At 42.0% G+C, this 18,883-nt stretch overlaps 1 protein-coding gene across 1 annotated transcript in view; it reads left to right on the top strand.

Moving 5' to 3' along the window:
- gfra3 (GDNF family receptor alpha 3) overlaps positions 1-18,883 on the top strand; it is a 46,120-nt gene that overhangs the window by 13,236 nt on the left and 14,001 nt on the right. The window contains exons 2-6 of the mRNA XM_079557287.1: positions 11,617-11,913; positions 13,778-13,849; positions 14,590-14,944; positions 16,297-16,406; positions 17,471-17,605. Coding sequence (XP_079413413.1) covers positions 11,617-11,913; positions 13,778-13,849; positions 14,590-14,944; positions 16,297-16,406; positions 17,471-17,605 — 969 coding nt within the window. The remainder of the gene's footprint in view (positions 1-11,616; positions 11,914-13,777; positions 13,850-14,589; positions 14,945-16,296; positions 16,407-17,470; positions 17,606-18,883) is intronic.

Raw genomic sequence — 18,883 nt, 5'->3', positions numbered from 1 at the left:
TTGCACCGCCACGACATGCCGAAGCAGAGATATGGATAAATCTTCGGCTGCCTGCATGGTACGCAAGTCAATAGTTACAGTGATAATGGCAAGAAACAGCCCCACTTTTCCCAAATGCCGGCACGAGTGGAGCCTTCTTACAGCACAATGACACAGCAGGAGATGCTCTGCAAAAGTGTAAAGAGGCAAATGGGAGGCATTCATCACTGTCTGAGACCTTTGCAACAATTCCTATTATTTTGCACTTTGATCATAATTGCACTAATTATACCCCCTCTGTTACCTCGGCTTCTCATAAACAAGGAGGAGAGGGGAGCGAGATCAGAGGACCGAGTGTGAAAGATGATTAGGCGAGCGCAGGTGCCATGGTGGCAGAGTAGCAGACTTCCCCATGTGAATGATGTGTGAGTTTGTGTGCCCGGATTTTGAATAATATCAAATAAATAAATAAATAAATAATAATACGTTAGTCCTCAGGTGCTTGTTTGAAACTCAAAAAGTGCATTTGTTTCACTTAACTATACCGACTGAAACTTAAAACATCATTCCAAAACAAAAATGAAGCATGATATAAACCCTTTAAGACTGGACCGTGCTTTTAGATTGGTTGACCTACCCTGGTGTTGCAGAACTAATCTGACCAATATCACGAAAGTTTAAGGCTCGACGGAAAGGTCACGCTCACTGCAATTACTGCCCTTCCACTAAAGCTTCAAATGAAGGACCAACGCGTACGCTCTGATGTTGAGATGTCGTCTGGCCCGGCTGTATCCACTCTCCTCCAATCTGTTCACTCCAAAAGCTTTTAGGCAAGTGCAAGAGACGCCGCCTGGCACTGAAGCATGGGTGTACGTGATTAGATCTAAATGATGCTAACTCCTCTCCGATTGGCACGATCACGGCTGCAACAATGGCCAAAGCAAACTTCCTCTGGCATGATGGACTGTTGGGAAGATTTAGCAAAAACACGGCTTTCACATTTTCACTGAGAAATTTCTTGAGTGTTGGATTCCATTGGATTTTGGGTGCCCAAAAATGTGCATGCCACTGTAAGCATTGTTGAACAGTACAAGGGGTTGCAACTAGATTTGTTTGGACATTGCTGGGCATTAAATGTATTCACTCACTGCACCTTGACTGGTCAATATAGCCATTAATTCTGTAGAAAAGCATTCAAAGGTGCATTATCACTGACAGGCACTAGAAGCTGGCTCCAAAGTCTGGACTTGAATGGATTTCTTAAGGAACAGTGGCACCCTGTTCCTTGTCGAGGAAGGAACCGGATGTCGAGGAGCAGCAGCTTTACCCAGAGCCTCTCCTGGGCGCTAAATTCCACATCATGTCGAGTGGCCTCGCTACAAACCAGAGCTCAGGATCAGGGGTTAACAGTGTAGACACACATGGTGACACTATTCAAATTGATCCTCTTGAGGCATATCACCAACTAGGGATACACCGATACTGGTATCAGATATCGGAGCTGATACTTGAAAAAATACGATATTGGGTATCGGCTACAAATATCCGATACTGAACTGATACCAGTTTCTGAACGCCGTAAAAACACAACTTTTACCACCTAAATCTCAGTGAATATGAGCATGCTGTATATCATTGTAAAGGTAAGAACCTGGAGAATTCAATTACTGAGGTTTAACCTTCACAAATGTATTTTTGATCGCCGCGCACAATTCTGCGGTTAGCAATAGCATGCTAATGTCAGCAATAGCATGCTAATGCAAACGAAAACTAATCAAGGCTTGGTCAGAAACTATGATAGAAATACCTAAAGCAGCCAAATAAAATAAAATCGGCCACTGCTGAAGCCAAGTGTTTTAGAAATAACTGATCTAACACATGTGCAATGATCAGATCACTTAATTTGAGTTGTTTATATTAATGTAACCTAAAACCTGTCATGTACCGAAGGAGTTTATCAATAGATATAATTGATAACTGATCTGTAACATGACAATAAAATCTGACTTTATTGATCTTACAATGGAGAAGAATCAATTAATCAATTAGGCGCATTGAGTTGCCTTGTGTACGAAATACGTGGTATAAATAAACTTGCCTTGCCTTCACTCAGAGAAAGCCACTTTTAAGAAAGTCTCTTGGTATCGGTAAATATCGGATATCGGCAGATACTCAAACGCCAATATCAGTAGCCTATCGGTATCAAAAAGCTGGATCGGTGTATCTCTTTTTGCCACGCTCAGTTTAGTTACAAAGTTCCTCGGTGAAAGGGATTTTTCCCTCCGGTTGCCGCAAAACACCGGTCCCGGTCACTCCTGAGAAATGCCTTCCCCCCGAGGTGTTCCCCTGTTCACTTTCTATCTGTATACACTGCTGTCTCTGTCTGTTCAGTCAGCTGTGTTTGCCATCAGTTCTCGTTCTAACCAACCCGTTTCCCCACACTCTCCCCTTCCGCGCCGAACCCAAATGTGAAACGCATCACTTCCATTTCTCATCACTGTGGTGGGAATAGTTTCACCCGCAGACGCACTTTATTCTCGCTTCCTTTTTGTTCCCAATACAAAGGGAGATTTTTTTTTTTTTCCCAGACAAAAGGCAGATAAAAGCAGATAAACAGGATGTGTACCCTCAGCCAGTGTCAACCTGTGCGGATGTAATAGTGGAGTTACACAGCGCATCTGCTGTGCGGGAAACTAAGCCCGCACAATTGTAATGTAATCCAGCTATGAGCTTTTTCCAAGCGGAGGGATTTTCGGTTTACACTTTAGTGCAAGCATTTCATTTTTATTATTCTGTTTGGTTGAACAAGTTTGGCTTCCAGGAAAAAAAATAAAATAGTAGTTGTGAGTTTTGGCTATGTCATGAGCATGATTTAGCTCTCAATCATCCAGGAGGTTAATTTGTTACTTAAATATTCACCATTGATATCTGCTTCAGTGGAATTTATAGTTGAAATCCGGTGATTAAACTATGGCGAATGTAATAATAAGAGCTTGTGACTTTGCAGATTTGACATTTACCAGACAGACATTTAGATACCTTAGGGCCTAGAGGAGATAGAATGGCTGAAAGTGTGGTTCTGCTGCTACAACGGAACTGGTGGAAGGCTTGGGGCATGAAGCTGAAACATCAGGATAATGGAGGACAGGGAGATTGCACTTATATGAATGATTGACTCTTCAGACGTGATTGATCGAGAGGAAAAAGGAGGTGTTTGGTTAACATTTAAAAACGCATGTTCCTTGAAGCTCCACTGTGGCCTTTCGTGTAAGACTTCGAAAATCAGCTAAATGAATTGATCTAAATGGCGCTCTAAGCTACTGTAAAGGCCAGCGGGAGTGCAGGTGTTTGTTTGTGTAATGATATTAGCACTCAGAATGAATGTGCTAATGATTTATCGATGCTGAACGGTTCCACATGGCTCCATTATGGGATGATGAGCCTGGCTTGTAACAGCTACCTGCGATAGCAGCCCGTAGCTCCAGGCCAAGAGTGTATTGACCGCACTTTTTCAGAAGGAGGTGGTTCGAGCGGCTGATTGTTTAGTTTATTTCTCTACTTGTTATTTTGCATGCCCTTCACAGATAGGCATTTATTAAATCAAGATTTAATACATTTTTAGAGACGCACATGGTTCAAAAGCAGCTACAGCAAGAGAAATTGACAACTATCTGCTAATGCTATGGCTGCAAGATGGATTGCAATTAAATCAAATCTTCAATTTGAATCTTTGTAATAAGCAAATAGCAAAGGCTGCTATGATACCGGTCCTCAAATCACAAAATCCGGTGCCTCTAAGGCAGTGTTTCCCAACCAGGGGTACGGGGACCCCTGAGAGTACTTGAGCACTTAGCAGGGGGTACTTGGAATTATTTCAGATAAAAAAAGAAGGTGAAACTGAATAGAATTTCAATATGAAGTTCAAAGGAAAGTTAGTTTTAATTATGTTTTTCAGTAAATGGTTTGATTTGATTGAAATGGTTTGATTGAGAGTTTATTTTTGAACACAACACACTGTTAAGTACTGTATAATATTAATTTAGTTGGTCACTTTGTAATAATATTGGCAAAATCCTCAAGGTAGGGGGTAATTGAGTATAAATCCACAACTCAAGGGGTACGCGAGGCAAAAAAGGTTGGAAACCACTGCTCTAAGGGATCTAAAAACCTGCTAGTGCTAACCCTGTAGTGTTGAACTGTACCAACAAGTTCTGAGACACGTGTTGCTTTTTACAGGTAAATTGCATGCTATGCAAGGTCGAAACCATGGCGACATACAGTACATAATGGAACCCATACCTGAAAACAGTTCATAGATGCTTGACAACACGAGACAAGATACAGAGATGAATGTGACTTTAAATGACAGACTGACCACGGGTACTACAACACTAGCTTTAGAACATCCTGTGATTTCTACCTAGGTTACTTGTCATATTGTCAAGCTAGATTTGTGATGAGAATATGTAAAAATAACAAGTACTTTTGTTTGAAGGGAAAGGTACGTTAGCTTGCTTGCCTTACTAGGAAGCATCACATAAAAACACATTTAAATAGTGTACAAGTACTGAAACATACTTAGCACATCTACAGTAATCCCAACCGCTATGTTTGTATAAAGACTTGCAATTAGATCTTTGGCTGTAATCATTCAGCTCCAACTAATGCTATGTCTTTTCATGACACTGTAACCGTCATTACACTAGCTTGTAACCAGTGATTATGGTGATACCTCGAGCTGCAATAAATGAACACAATAAGCTGTCAATCACTGCAGCCACTGTTTAGTTATGTTCACATTATATGCAATTGATACAACTGCAGACCATTTATTATGTAATGGCAATCTGGGATTTTTAGGGAATTTGTTCATGTGTTTTTGCTATCAGAACTTTTGTGTTATTGTTTGGCAAGCTTGGCTAAACAATCGTCTTATGCCAATTTCTTGCGCTTCTTGCTAACCAAAGCCCATTTTATGACCACCATCGCCACCTGGATTTAACTCGCTGTTGTTATCTGAACTTCCTGCAGTTGGTCAGGTCCACGTTCAGCAACACTATGTGCCTAAAGAATGAGATCAGCTGACTCCCTGAACAGCCTGAATGACAAGGTTATTTACATCAATGGATTTCTTCTTCCCTGACGGCACAGGTTTATTTTAATATGAAAGGCTCATTGGAAAAGAGTGGTTCAGGGAGCATGAGACTTCATTTTCATGGGTCGTCTCGTGATCGGAAGGTCGTGGGTTCAAATCCCAGCTCCCACAAATGCACACTGTTGTTGTGTCCTTAGGCAAGACGCTTCACCCTACTTTCCTCCAGTGTCTGCGTACATTGGTGTATGAATGAGAGAGTGAATGGGTGACCGGTTCCTTACTGTAAAGCTCTTTGGGCCTGATAAAGGTAGAAAAGCGCTGTATAAGTTCAGTCCGTTTACCATTTACCAGAATCTGTGAGATGTGTTGGAGAAGGCTTTGCGCAGTGGTCACTCTCTCCCATCATCAATACATAACCGTGGTGAGAGAATAATGCAACGCTTTTGACAGGCAGTGTATCCAGAATCCACGGCTACATCTATATGCCACGAGGAGGCTCTCTGGATGGGGTAACAGTAGCTCAGATGGTAGAGCGGGTCTTCCTATATCCCCGAGAGGTTGGCGGTTTCCGGCTCCCGCAGGTGCCCGTTGTCATTGTGTCCTATGGAAATATTCTTCATTATTTGCAAGGACACAACTCCTCCAGTGTCTTTATACACTGGTGTATATGAGAGTGTGAATGAGTGTGAGAGGTGCCTTCATGAAAGCGCTTTGAGGGCCTAATGTCTATGGACAAGCGTATTATAAATAGAGACCACTTACCAAGAGCAAAACATTGTCACCTGTCAAAAATGTAAGTCCTCCTCAAGAACCTTCACCCAGTCCAGCTGTCAGCAGACATGGGCAACAAAAGAAAGGTGCAAAACAGTAATGAGTTTGCAGTTCCTGTTTTATCAAGAACGTTTGTCAAAGTTTAAACATTGTGCTGTCCTTATCTTTTTTTCTTTGTCTTTCAACCAAACCAGCTGAAGTAGACAGCTGCCCACTCAGAGCAGGTTGTGCCTGAGGAGGAGACTTGTTAAAAAGCATTTGTCCTTGCTACTGTTGCCCAGAGCATTTTCTCCAGAGTACTGTTTTGTTTTGTTTTCTCTTTAAAACTAAACTATGAAGCACAGCTGAAAACTCTAAGCATTGAGAAACCGGAGGATTTTTAAATAACCTGAAATTGACGTGGAAAATTGACGTACATTTTCTTCCAAACAAGATGCCCTTCCTGAAACAAATCAAACGCTGGTCTCCTATAATGACAGGCAGAACAATTTAGCTTACAAATGAATTGAAAGCCTGCTAACTTCAAGGCTTATTTGTTTTTATTGTACTTAGGCAGAAACAACATTCATCTTTGTGCATTTAAGTTTCAAAAGTCCCTCGGAGAATAAAACAGTTACCATTACAGTCTGGGGGGGATTCATCTGCATTTAGCCACTGGAGAGACTCTGTATTTTCAACACTTCAGTGTTTTCCTCAGACCCTAGAGACTGCCTTTTTGGGCCGATTACAGCAATTACACTAAAGTTAGTAATTGGTATGGGGACCTAAGTTCAGTGCCTGCCTCTCTTGGTCATTAACTCCGCTCACAACACATCAGGATCATTAGCTCTCAGTGTTATTAGCCCGTCCAGAGTCTTCCTTGTCTTGCCCCTGGAAACGGTCCAAGCTGTCATGCTTCATGTTTATCTCCATCATTGCTATGTTTAGCTTTTAGCCTTTAGCATAAATCATTAGCAATGGTGCCGATGTATTGATGTGCGGGTTGGGCTGCGGTCGTGGAGTCTTTTGAAGCAGTGTCCATGAGCTCTTACCACAAAATTAATCACAGTGAGGGCTGCATAATGTTGGGGAAATTAATGTAATCGCAAATTCCGGATACCTATTCATTTTCTTCTGCTTATCCAGGGCTGGGAATAAGATAGAAGTTTAAGCTGGGACTTCCAGACTCCCCACTGTAGATCCTCTAGCGTGACCCATAGGTGTTCCCCGTGGCAGCGGCTCTACTATGAGCCTCCCTCAGGCGAGCTCCTCAAACTCTCTCTCAGGATGTGCCCAACCATCCTGCTGAGGAAACTCATTTGAACCACTTGCGTTCGGTGTCTTGTTGTGTCCTCATGACCCACTAATGTGAGACCCGGTAATGTGGAATGACCCATAAATCGAGAGCTTAGCCTTACGACTTAGCTCCTTCTTCACCACAGCAGTACAATGCGAACAACCACATCAATGCAGAAGCAAATGTAACTATACGATTTTGATAAAAAACCAGGCCTCACATGCATTATGTTTGTAGAGGTCTAAACTACACGATTAGCAGGTAAAGCATGGAAACTTGATGCTTTTGTTTGCAGTATGCTATTGTACTGCCTGAATAACCGTTTCTAACGCTGTCATGTAAACCTCCATGTTACCTTAGCCAGATGTGTTTATGTACGAACTAATTGAAGCTTGACTTAACCATAAATAACAAATCTAATCAAACACCATAGCTCTTTCCATCTTGGAAGACCTTCTGGCATTCTGTGCACCATTTTAAACCGTGCTTCTCCTCATAAGCAGCAGAGCGGTCCACATGTAGAGTTCCGATGCTAAAGTCAGAGGATGCTCCTCTCAAAGCTGTTATCAAAAAAGGTTTTGATAAGCGCGGAGTGGCTGAAGCATTTTGAAAGGAAATCCTAGGACTGGAAGTAGCCATGTCAAATGCTTTGCTCGGGGCATTTGTGCTTCTCCAACAATGGATGTATACTGTTGGCTTTGAGCTCTTACTGTGTACAAATACAACTTTGCAATTTTAGAGCTACAGTGAAAGCTATATGATAGTACAATAGCAGTTTTTGGTAACAATTGTATAATTTGAACAACTCGGTGCAAGATTCACTATCATGTAGTTAGTTTAAGGGTCCACTTTGACGATCTAAAAGGCACTTGGAGACTTTAGTCCGTAAAACTTTGTTAAATGGCCAAACGGTCTCATCTGGGGTGAGAATCAGCTCCACTACATTGTGCACATGTCCAGATGACTAACCTTTAAAAACCTACAATGGGAAAACTGAATCATTCTACACAAGCAATACAGTATTTGACATTAAGAAAAATGCCTTTGTTCACTCTGGTTCACCTCATTCTTAAGTCCAGTAAACCCTAAATGAACTTGTCACAACCTGAAGTGAATTGATTTTTATATACCTACACATAGCCCATAAGGTATACACATATTAGCTCAAATAAAACTTTGCATTCCACATTAAAGTTGGAACATTTGGCCGGAAAGAGAGTGTTGTTGAAATGGCTGACTCGTGCCAGCCCTGCGCTGCAGTCTGTGGTGATGTGCGGCAGATGGTGGATTGGATATTTATTGTTTTAAACAGAAAAACAATGATAAACTCCACCAGCGCTGATGGAGAGCCTTGTCTCCTGCCTCCAGACATGCTGTGGCAACCAAACTTTTATCACCCTTCTGCTCGGCTTGATGATGAAAAAAGTTTTGAGAATTATATCAAATAAACCCAAATGTACACGTATTTATCAAGCCAAACGTGTTGTCCTTGGGGGGAAATAAATTAGAGACAATCTCTTTTTTTAAGGGAAAGGGCCCACTGCCAAACCTGGGTTTAGCTTTTCTGTTTACTTCGTTCACCGGCTGTTTCTGTAGTCAGTTGTTGCCTTTTTCTTGGCACCTTGCACTGTGAAGCAGAGACTTCCTGTGTGAACACCTCTGTTTGAGAGGTCTTTGGACTTTCCCTTAAAGCGCCCTTTAAATACAAACGCGAGCTGTCAAACAAGGACAACCTCATTCATGTCCAGCAGACTCTGGAGGGCTGTGGACGAGAAAACAGAGAAGCACAGTGCAGTGATTGTACTGGCGCTGGGAGTTTTGAAATACATGTTTTGCTAGATGTAAAAGCTATAACTATTATGTTACAGGGTGTTGCCTATTTGCGGTATTGTATCCTCCATCATGTGTGTAACATAGAATAAGCCAAAATGTTGTGTCTTTCCAAACATTTTTACATATGCCTATGCAAAAACAAAAGTCCAACAATATTGTTAAGAAAAATAAATAGGGGACACAATTCAAATACTAAAATTCCGTAATCATTAAATAGATTTGTTCAAGTAAAAGTAAACTTGCTCTTTTCTTTTTTTTTCTCAATCTTGTGCTTCTAAATGGGAGGCGCTCTGTGAAATCTTTGGCTTCAGACTGAGTGAGTGGGTTGGACAGACACCCATGGTGAATGACAATGTTATGTCCAACAGTGGTTCCTCTCCAAGCTTTTTCCTCCTACAGGCTGTATAAACTTGAATATTTGATGCTCTTCAACATTGCAGCGCCAGAGCAGCCGGACAGTGTTTAACTCACAGTGGGATAAATAAAGTTTGTAGTTTGTCCTTAAGAGCTTTAAAGGATATAGTTTATGAAGTAAATGAAGGAGGTTAACATGAGATGAGACGACGCTGTAAATGGGATGCTGCTGATTTTGCACCCCTGCAGTCGCCTTTTTTTCTAAGCGATCCCCTCAAGCCACTGGTCACATGCACTGACGCAGCAGGTTTGTGTGTGCAAGATACCGGGCTCGACGATACCAACGCTGACAGACATGAGATAGGTCCTAAAAGTCTTACAACTTAATGTGTGTACAGTGGTTCTTATCGTGTGGTATGTGTACTGGTGTTGTTTGTGCTTGTCCAGGTGAGTCTCAAGGTTAATCTGCAGTTTTAGCCTTTATTAGTTTATGCTTGAGTAAGGCTTACTAAATTGAGTAAGTTGGGATATTTTTCTGCATGACTTTCACATGATTTTCACCCATAGTCTATTTTAGATCTTTTAGGGACACAGTTCAGTCTTGATTTGATCTTGATCTAGACCTAGTGTAACGCACTCGGAAAGTCATATATTCAATTAGATGGTACTTGGAAGCATAAATATTTAATGAGATGTTTGTGTTTTACAACTTATCTTGTTCATTTACTACAGTAGTACAACAGTACTAAGAGAGGAAAGTATTTCATCCCCTCAGAGACTACCTGGTCTGGTCTGACATCTACAACTTGTGCCACTGAGTTGCAATCCTTCTACACATGTTTATTTGTAATTCTTCCCATCTGAATCGACAGTAATATGGAGATCTTTATTCGCACACGCACAAATATGTAAATGGGTGTTTAGTTTGTTATTGAAGCACTTGTGCTGCTGTTTTGTCTGTGACAGTGACTTCTTTCATGTCTTGTTTGTTGAAGCATCTTGTCAGGAAAGGTTAGCCGGCATCACAGACTTTTTTTTGATGTGGTAATAGAACGCCGAGCGCTTCTCTGTGACTCCACTATTTTTGACACTTTGTACACATGTGAATTTCCGCTTTATGAGAAATGCAGCGGCGTCTTGTGAAGTATCGACAACATTTCCCATCAGAGGAAAGCGCTTAAAAGCTGCATTTTACGAAGTGTAAATCGAGTTTCTCATGTGTGTGGTGTTGTAGACGTGGCCAGGATCAAACCACGTGGTCGGAGCGTGGCGTGGACGGGTCCTCGTACATGCGTTTGGGGAAATGCCGCCCGTGCTCGTTCAACTAACAATGTTTTATGTATGTGGTTAGTCTTTGATCAGCACACTCAGTATTCAATTTACATACTGTCTACTGATCCGCCGCTGAATGGTAAGCTGTTTATGCTCTCTCAACCACTTTATTCTGACACTGCCACGTGTGTGTGGATAAGTGTGTGTGTGTGTGTGTGTGTGTGTGTGTGTGCGTGTGCGTGTGCGCGCACGTGTGTGTGTGTGCCCGTCTTGGACAGATTGCTTTGCCCCCGCGCCCCCCTCTCCTGTGGCGGAGCAGTATTGTGTTGTGGTAATAATGATGGGTTCTGTGCTCCCAGTCTTCCTCGCAGCGGGACACACACATAAAAGGGTCCTTCTCCGGCCGGCCCAGAGCGCTGCGTGTGTGCGCGTGAAGGAAACGACTTTGTGTGATTCTAAGAACATCATTTTGGGCGATGCATGCTGATTGTACCCCATACTGTGCGCGTGTCCAACCCATCACGGTTCACACTGGCGCTCGCTCTCTTTCTCTATCTATCTTGTCCCACACTCTCTACCTCTCCCTCCACTTTTCCATCTATGTTTCCGTTCGCCTATTTCTCCTCCCCGTGTGACATTTCCGCTGTCCTCAGACAACTTCGGTGCACTTCAGCTATTGGATTTTACCAGGGGAGCCTCTCCCTTTTTTTTTTCTCCCCCTATTGCAAATCGAAGCAGCTGCACTTCAGAAAACAACAGTTCCTCTTAGACAAACTTTTGAGTAACACGTAAAGTAAATACAAATAAGCTCACTGGAGAACTTTATCCCGGCTGGCTCTCCGTCACATTTCTGCAGTCTGTCACGGAAGACTAATCCACAATATGTCTGTACAAACTGACTATGGGTGAAAAAAACAATAGGATTCATATCCGTATCCTATCCAAATTGCATTAACATTTGACTAAACTACAAGGTTTAGTTGGTCAGAATTTGTCAAGTTTGCACTAAATTCATCTGTTCGTCTCTCTCTCTCAGGTGTGTTACCCGCCTCATCTCCGGCCTTCCCCTTCCCTCCAGCCCCGGCCGACTGCATGGAGGCCCTGCACGTGTGTTCGGCCGACCCCCAGTGCCAGGCCTTGTACCGGGGCTTGGAGCTGTGTGCGGCTGACGCGGCGGTGGCTCCGCTGGGGGAACAGGTCGCCGCTGAGTGCTTGGAGCGTCAGGACACTCTGCTGAGCAAACACCCGGCGCTGCTGGTCTGCAAGTGCCAGAGAGGCTTCCGCAAAGAGGAGCAGTGTCTGAGGGTCTACTGGACGGTTCGGCTGCTCCCAGGTCAGTGTGTGAGGTTTTGGATAAAAAAGCTCTTCCCTCCTGAAAAACATACTTGGAGTTGTTGTAACTGTGGAATCTATGAAGGACTCAACTTTTTTGGTTCAAAGTTTTGTCATTTAAGAATACGTGCACCCTCAGACTTCAGCTGTAAATAACTGAAATGCAATACGTGCCAATAAATCCACAAAATAGTTTTTAAAGGAAAAGAGAAGTGTATCATCCCTCTGTGAGCATAACCCTGACAACAGTTCATTTTACACATCTTTACTTATTTAAAACTTGCTTCTGGCACACACACAGAAGTCTACGATTTTCTATTCAAAGTTCTCCTCTTTTCATTTTAATATTGTACTTGACCATGACACCTTCATTTAGTTACTCCGACTCCAGTTAATTACGCTCTTCAACTTTGAGGTATCCTGAGGCATTGTTTTCACTGATCCTCTTTGTGCGAACCTCTTTATGTTTGAATGATATTAAAGATTTAGGTAGCCTGGAGGGCGTACGGCTCCCACACAGTCCTGTAGACAGACACTAGGTGTACTGGTGCCTCCCTCACACAGAGCTAACTGTAGCCAGCGGACTGCGCCTCCCCTGTGGCCCATTAGTCAGCGGAGCATTAGTGTAATTACACACTCTTCAGTTCCTAATGCTGCTAGGCTGCTCTAGCGTGTCATTACCATAAATATATAGCCCCAAATAGGATTTACATACATAAACACTTACATGCCATTACATTGTTGATTGAGTTTGTGCTTTTGAGTGTGTTTAAATAATGTATTGGACAAACCTTGTCCGTAGGTCGAGACTCGTCCGATTGGCCTATGAACTCTATAAAACTCACTATGTTACTTACATTGTAGGCATCGCAGAGTCCAGTTGTGTACGACAGGACTCTGGGGGTCTTTGGGGGTCGAGCAAATCAGAATACAATTTTAAAATGGTCTTCTTCAGGCCATACACTTAAGACCACATACTTTGTTAGCCCTGAAGAAGAGCATGTTATTGATCAGAATTGGAGATGTGATGTCCTAGTGATAAGCTAATACATGAGCACGACTGCCTTAGATCTCCTTGCATTTATAATACACTATAATACACTGCCTGACCCCCCCCCAAAAAAGTCGCCATTTATCTAACTGTTCTGATCTGGGGTTTCTGCAGTTGATCAGGTCTAGATTCAGTAACAGATCAGCTGACAACCTGAACATCCTGAATGACCAGGTTATTCCATCCACGGATTTCTTTTTCCCTGATGGCACACAGGCATATTCCAAGATGGCAATGCCCGGATTTATTTGCCTCATATCACGACAGAGTGGTTCAAGGAGCATGAGACATCATTTGCACAAATGGATTGGCCACCACAGAGTCCGGATCTTAACCCCACTGAGAATCTTTGGGATGTGCTGGAGAAGGCTTTCCGCAGTGGTCACACTCTCCCATCATCCATGCAAGATCTTGGTGAAAAAAATGAATGCCACACTGGATCTTCTGACATTGCAGAAGCTTATGTCATAGAATAAAAAGCAAGAATAATGATTAAAAATGGAGTTCGGCAAAGTTCCATCTTAGGCCCTTTGTTGATATATAAATTAGATATATTTTTCCAGAAATTACACCGCCGATCTAGATAGATAGATAGATAGATAGATAGATAGATAGATAGATAGATAGATAGATAGATAGATAGATAGATAGATAGATAGATAGATAGATAGATAGATAGATAGATAGATAGATAGATAGATAGATAGATAGACACCTAATAACCTATAGTCAATTAATAATGACAATATGCCGATTATTAATGTGTTATGTCGGATAAAACCTTTGTTATATGATGTTCTGTCTGTGGCTGTAGGTGAAGATGAGCTGGAGGTGTCCCCATACGACGACACACAGATGGACAGTCGTATGGCGTCTTTAGTGGCAGGTACGGCGCATGCACCATAACATGCTGCTGCTTTACTTCTGTGGTTTTAGTGCGTGTTCATCATGCGTCACACTTGAAGTATTTAATGACAAGTGCTCCATCTAAATGTCACAACTGTCAAATGTCGCACACAATAGAGACGATGAAAAGTAAGACAAGAAAATCAATATGCGGATCAATTAGGTATGCAGTGACTAATCAATAAAAAGGAACCAAGGCTTTATCTGTTTCATGGCGATCGATTACTGGTTAGATTGCATGTGCATGAAAAAAAGCCGTTATTTTTCCGGTAATACCAACATGTTTTCTGTGGGAGTCACTGAACAACTTTACACAGCGCGCTTAAACACTGACTTTCAGTTGCTTTTCCTCTAGTAGTCATGAAATTAATGGTGCTTATTATTGGTGATGATTGACTGCCGCTTGCAAGTAATTACCTGAGTCATTTTCAGTCATTATCCCTTTTCAAAATATTTCCAAAAGCTCTTTTGGGGAAGACACAAAAGTGCAATCAATAGAGCCTCAAAGATCTCCTTGTCTGACATTTCACTGATTATCAGATATGAAATGGCAGAGAAACGGAAGGTTAATTACTTTTACACCTATTAAATTATGATTTTCACATAAAATATAACATTACATTCTTCTTCTACCGAATTTAGCTGCTATAAATGTAACATGATGTGGCTTTTTCACCTCCGTTATCATTTCTATTGTAATATATAACTTATTTCTAATAGCCTCATCTTATATGCAACTGGACGGCGAGAACCAGTGCCTGAAGGCTGCGCAGGACTGCGGCTTGTATGAGAAGTGTGGATCCCTGCGCTCAGAGTACGTTCTGGCCTGTACCAAGCGGATTCCTGGAACCATCCGCTGTAACCAGCACAAGTGCCACCGGGCCCTGCGCCGCTTCCTGGAGCGGGTGCCCGAGGAGTACAGCCTGGGAGTACTCTTCTGCCCCTGCACCAACACCCTGTGTGGGGAGAGGAGGAGGAAGACCATAGTGCCCTCCTGCTCCTATCAGGAGATGGACGGACTGCAGCCAAACTGTCTCCACCAACAGAGCTTCTGCCGCCGGGACGACCTCTGCAGGTAACGCCATGGAGAGGTGCATTACAGCAGTCTAGCCTCTAGTGTTCATGGTGAATCTGTACTGTAGATAGGTATGCATTATATTTTACTGTACTCCAGTAGTTCAGTAGTATTATGGATATTAATGTATTTGCAGTCCTGTATTACTTTACTAACATAATATATGCCATGTATCCAGGGAGGGGAGTTGCGCGTCCTCAACTGTTCTGAGTGCTAAACCCCGAAAAAATGACAAATCTTAGAAAAAAATGTGAACATCAGCACATCGATGTGATTCATAAATCTAGACAGAGATACTCACATAGTTCTTGATTTGGCTACAACATAATATAAACGCTAATGTGATTCAGCATAAGCCTTCCTCAGAGCGTTTACAGTCATAATATGCCATTTTTGCTTAGCCTGGCTAACACCAGACTAAAATCACAAGTGATATTTAGTCTGGGGACCACCAATTCATTTTCTCGTAGGAGAGGTGTGGTTTACGATCGTCCATAGTCGTTTATTGGGCGATACGAAAAAAAAAAAAAAAGTCTATCATGCGTCTGCACGTAGCCATGGCCAATCGTATCATCGTATGAGATGACGTATGACGTACCCGCTGTACACTTTTGTGCTAAATTATTTAGAACAAGGTCTAAAGCTTGATCGAAAAATACCATCATGTCTGCTGCTGTCATGTTGGATCCGTAAATAACCTTTTTTTTTTTTTAATCCGTAAATAAACTACAAGCTTCCGTATATCGAATAGTGCGCAAGTCATCGTCTTGCGTCCCTCCTCGTTCTGTGATTGGTTCCCAAATCCACCGGAAAATTTGGGCCATGGTCCCCAGGCAGCAGCGTGGCGTTAGCCAGGTTAATTTTTGCTGGTAATTTTCTGAAATAAAGTAGAATGACAGTTGTGTCCTGGTTCCATGAGTCATTATCATTACCCTGTAATTATCATAACTACAGGTTTAGTTACCTTGCTATTTCCATCCTATGGCCATTCCATCCCCCCCCCATCAGAATTAGGCACACCACCTCCTTCCTCAATCTGTTATAACCATCACCACAACTTACTGATATTTGGCAGTTACAACTAAGTAAATGCTGTTATAAAAGTGGTGCATAAAATCTGTTTTAACTAAGTAGGAAAGTGAACCAAGAGAAGGACGGTGAAGATAAAAGGACTCAACAAAGCTAAATACAATCCCCCAAACTGTGTCGGCACTTTGTTACAAACACTTCAGATCCTTCTTTCATGAACATCTAGTATCATCAGCACGCCCCCCCCCCCCAGATCCGCCCCGCTCACTTCTCCTGCCCACTGTGTCTGTTTGATGTGGAGTTGTTGTCTGTGTGGTTGCCAGGTCCAGACTGGCCGATTTCCTCCAGAATTGCCAGCCCTCCACGCTGACGGCCAGCAGCTGCCTGAAGGACTCCCCGGGACTTTGTCTGCGGGCCTACGCCGGACTCATTGGTACGGGACACGCAAGAACCAGCCCCCCTGTAGCTGCACTGGCACTGTGTTTCTGCTGTATGCTTGAAACCACCACATAACGTAAAACAGACACACAATTAAGTGTAGCCCCATTCTGATTTATCTTCCGCTTAGTATTCTGGTGGCATTCAGGGGCCTCTTCTTCTTCTATTAGATTAACATAATAGATTGCTTGATGAAACAACACGGTAATTGGTGATTGTTTGCTCACAGTTTTGGAGTTGACCTGCTCTTCTGTTCTGGTTTAATTTGTTGGTAGTTTAAGTAAAAATACATAATGCAGGTGCAGCAGAGCCCAAGCAGACAATGACTGCAGCGCTGAGAGCTTCTGTGACAGTGATGGATGATATTTCTGTGGGGTTCATATCTTTTTTATATGCAACCTTTATCACGCTCATGTACGCCCAAGACACACATTATGCAATGAGCAATGTGTTTAAAGCAGCTGTACCACATCAAACATAAAAGCACTGGCAACAGGAATACAGTCCAGGATGTAGGCTTGAAAATATAAACGGGATGACAGCTGTTCTATTTCTTTGTTTGCCTTTAAACCATGCTATAATTCCTCGTCAAAAACATACCTGTAGTTCAGCTTCGTTTTGTCTACGTATATATATATGTGTGTAATCTTACATTCTTAATCCACAGTTTTTAATCTTGATCCGTAGTTCTTGTGGTCCCACTGCAAGAGTAGTAGTAATAGTAGATTAGAATAGTGATAGTAAATTCAGTGGTATCCTTTATCCATCCATCACAAAACTCGTTCTGATCATTCCATTGCTCAAATTGCCTTCACCTATCCAACTTCAATGAAATGGCAGCTACTATTTTCATCCTTGTATTTTTCCTGCATTCCTTTTGTCATTGCACTATTCTTTTGTAGATTTGATGCGCTCAGAAATCACAGTGTTTAGTGGATTTTCTATACTCGTCTTTTCATGAAGTTCTAGACTGTACCAAGGCTCATGTGTTCCCAAGTGGTTTGAAGTCCTCCAAAAATATTGTGTTTTCCCAAACCAACCTGTTCCTCTGACCCGTAGGCACCATCATGACTCCAAACTACATCAGCAACAGCTCTGCGGACGTATCGCTGTGGTGTAACTGTGAGGGCAGTGGCAACCAGTGGCAGGACTGTCTGAGGCTGCAGCACATGTTCACCCACAACGCCTGTCTGCGTGAGTATCTCTCATCAACAGTGGACAGTTTACATGAACAACAGACTTTGAGTGGGATTTTTAACGCAATGTTGAGAGTTTTAGCTAGTTTTCTCTTTTAAAGCGACTAGATGCAAGTTGGTCATTTTATACTCACTACTGCCACCACAGGTCTTACACCTAACTGCAGCTTCTATATTAAGCTTGTGCATGACGGCACTTTGGACCCGAAGTAACATCTTTTTGAGGGACAGTGCAGGATTTTAGAGGCAGTTGTGGTGAACAGGTCTGAGCTCATTCTACACATTAGGACATTGTTGGAAGATGTAGGGGGAGGAAAATACACAATTTTAACCTTTTTAAACTCTGTATAGTTCCTTTAAGAACAAAAAGACCAAACTTGCCTTTTGTGATGCTTATTTTATAACTTTTCTCAACTCGCCCGGCGTAGTTGTTCAGGAAATCAGTACAGCATCGTGGCCGAGCCCTTGTCTTTCCCACATGCATCCATTGACAAATATTGACAGGTTGGGTATCCACGTGTAGCACAAAAGGCCATCGAGATGACACTACAATCCAAATATGGTCATTTCCTTTCTAGGAGACCGCAGTGTCGATATGCATGCGCAAAATTAGGTTTTCTTTACACTCTTGCTACAACATCTCCACTTTAGTAACTCCAAACTTTCCTTCCTAACCCTAACCCTTTGAAATATCTAATTCCTACCTGATTTGTTGATTTTTGAGCCGCAAAAAAACAAGGCAAAATTTTAGTTAATTTTTAACAGTAACAATAATTAAATCTTATTCCAAAACTAAACACAAAAACATATAATAATGTACCAAGAAAATTAAACCATGAATTTAAACCCGGCTCTTTCCATCATTTAGATTTTGTTGCTGAAAATATATAAGCAATTTTGACCATTTATTGTATATACAAAAATGCCTTTTTTATTTATATGAAAACATAAAATGACAGGATTCAAGATTCAAAATAATGTTTAGTAAATTTGAATTGTTAATTATTTAAAACGTGGGATCCGTGTACAGTGTAAAACTAAAGTGGCGCATGTTGGAGTTTGTCAACGTTAGGAAGTCTCACAATAAACATGAGTCAGTGTAATTTATGGTAATTCCAGAAACTTGATGATGTGATTTCCCCTCACATACACTTAAGTCAAAAATAATGACACAATTCATCAAAATGTTCATTTCAACAATAAGGAACAAATCCCTGTGTGGTTCATTTAGCGCTTGATCATTTATTCACTTTGCTCCACTTCTCGCCATCGTCTG

The sequence above is a fragment of the Gobius niger genome (assembly GCF_951799975.1).
Source record: "Gobius niger genome assembly, chromosome: 5".
Classification (NCBI taxonomy): Eukaryota; Metazoa; Chordata; class Actinopteri; order Gobiiformes; family Gobiidae; genus Gobius; species Gobius niger.
Note: the sequence above shows the minus strand (reverse complement) of the source record. Positions and strands in the feature narration are given on the sequence as shown.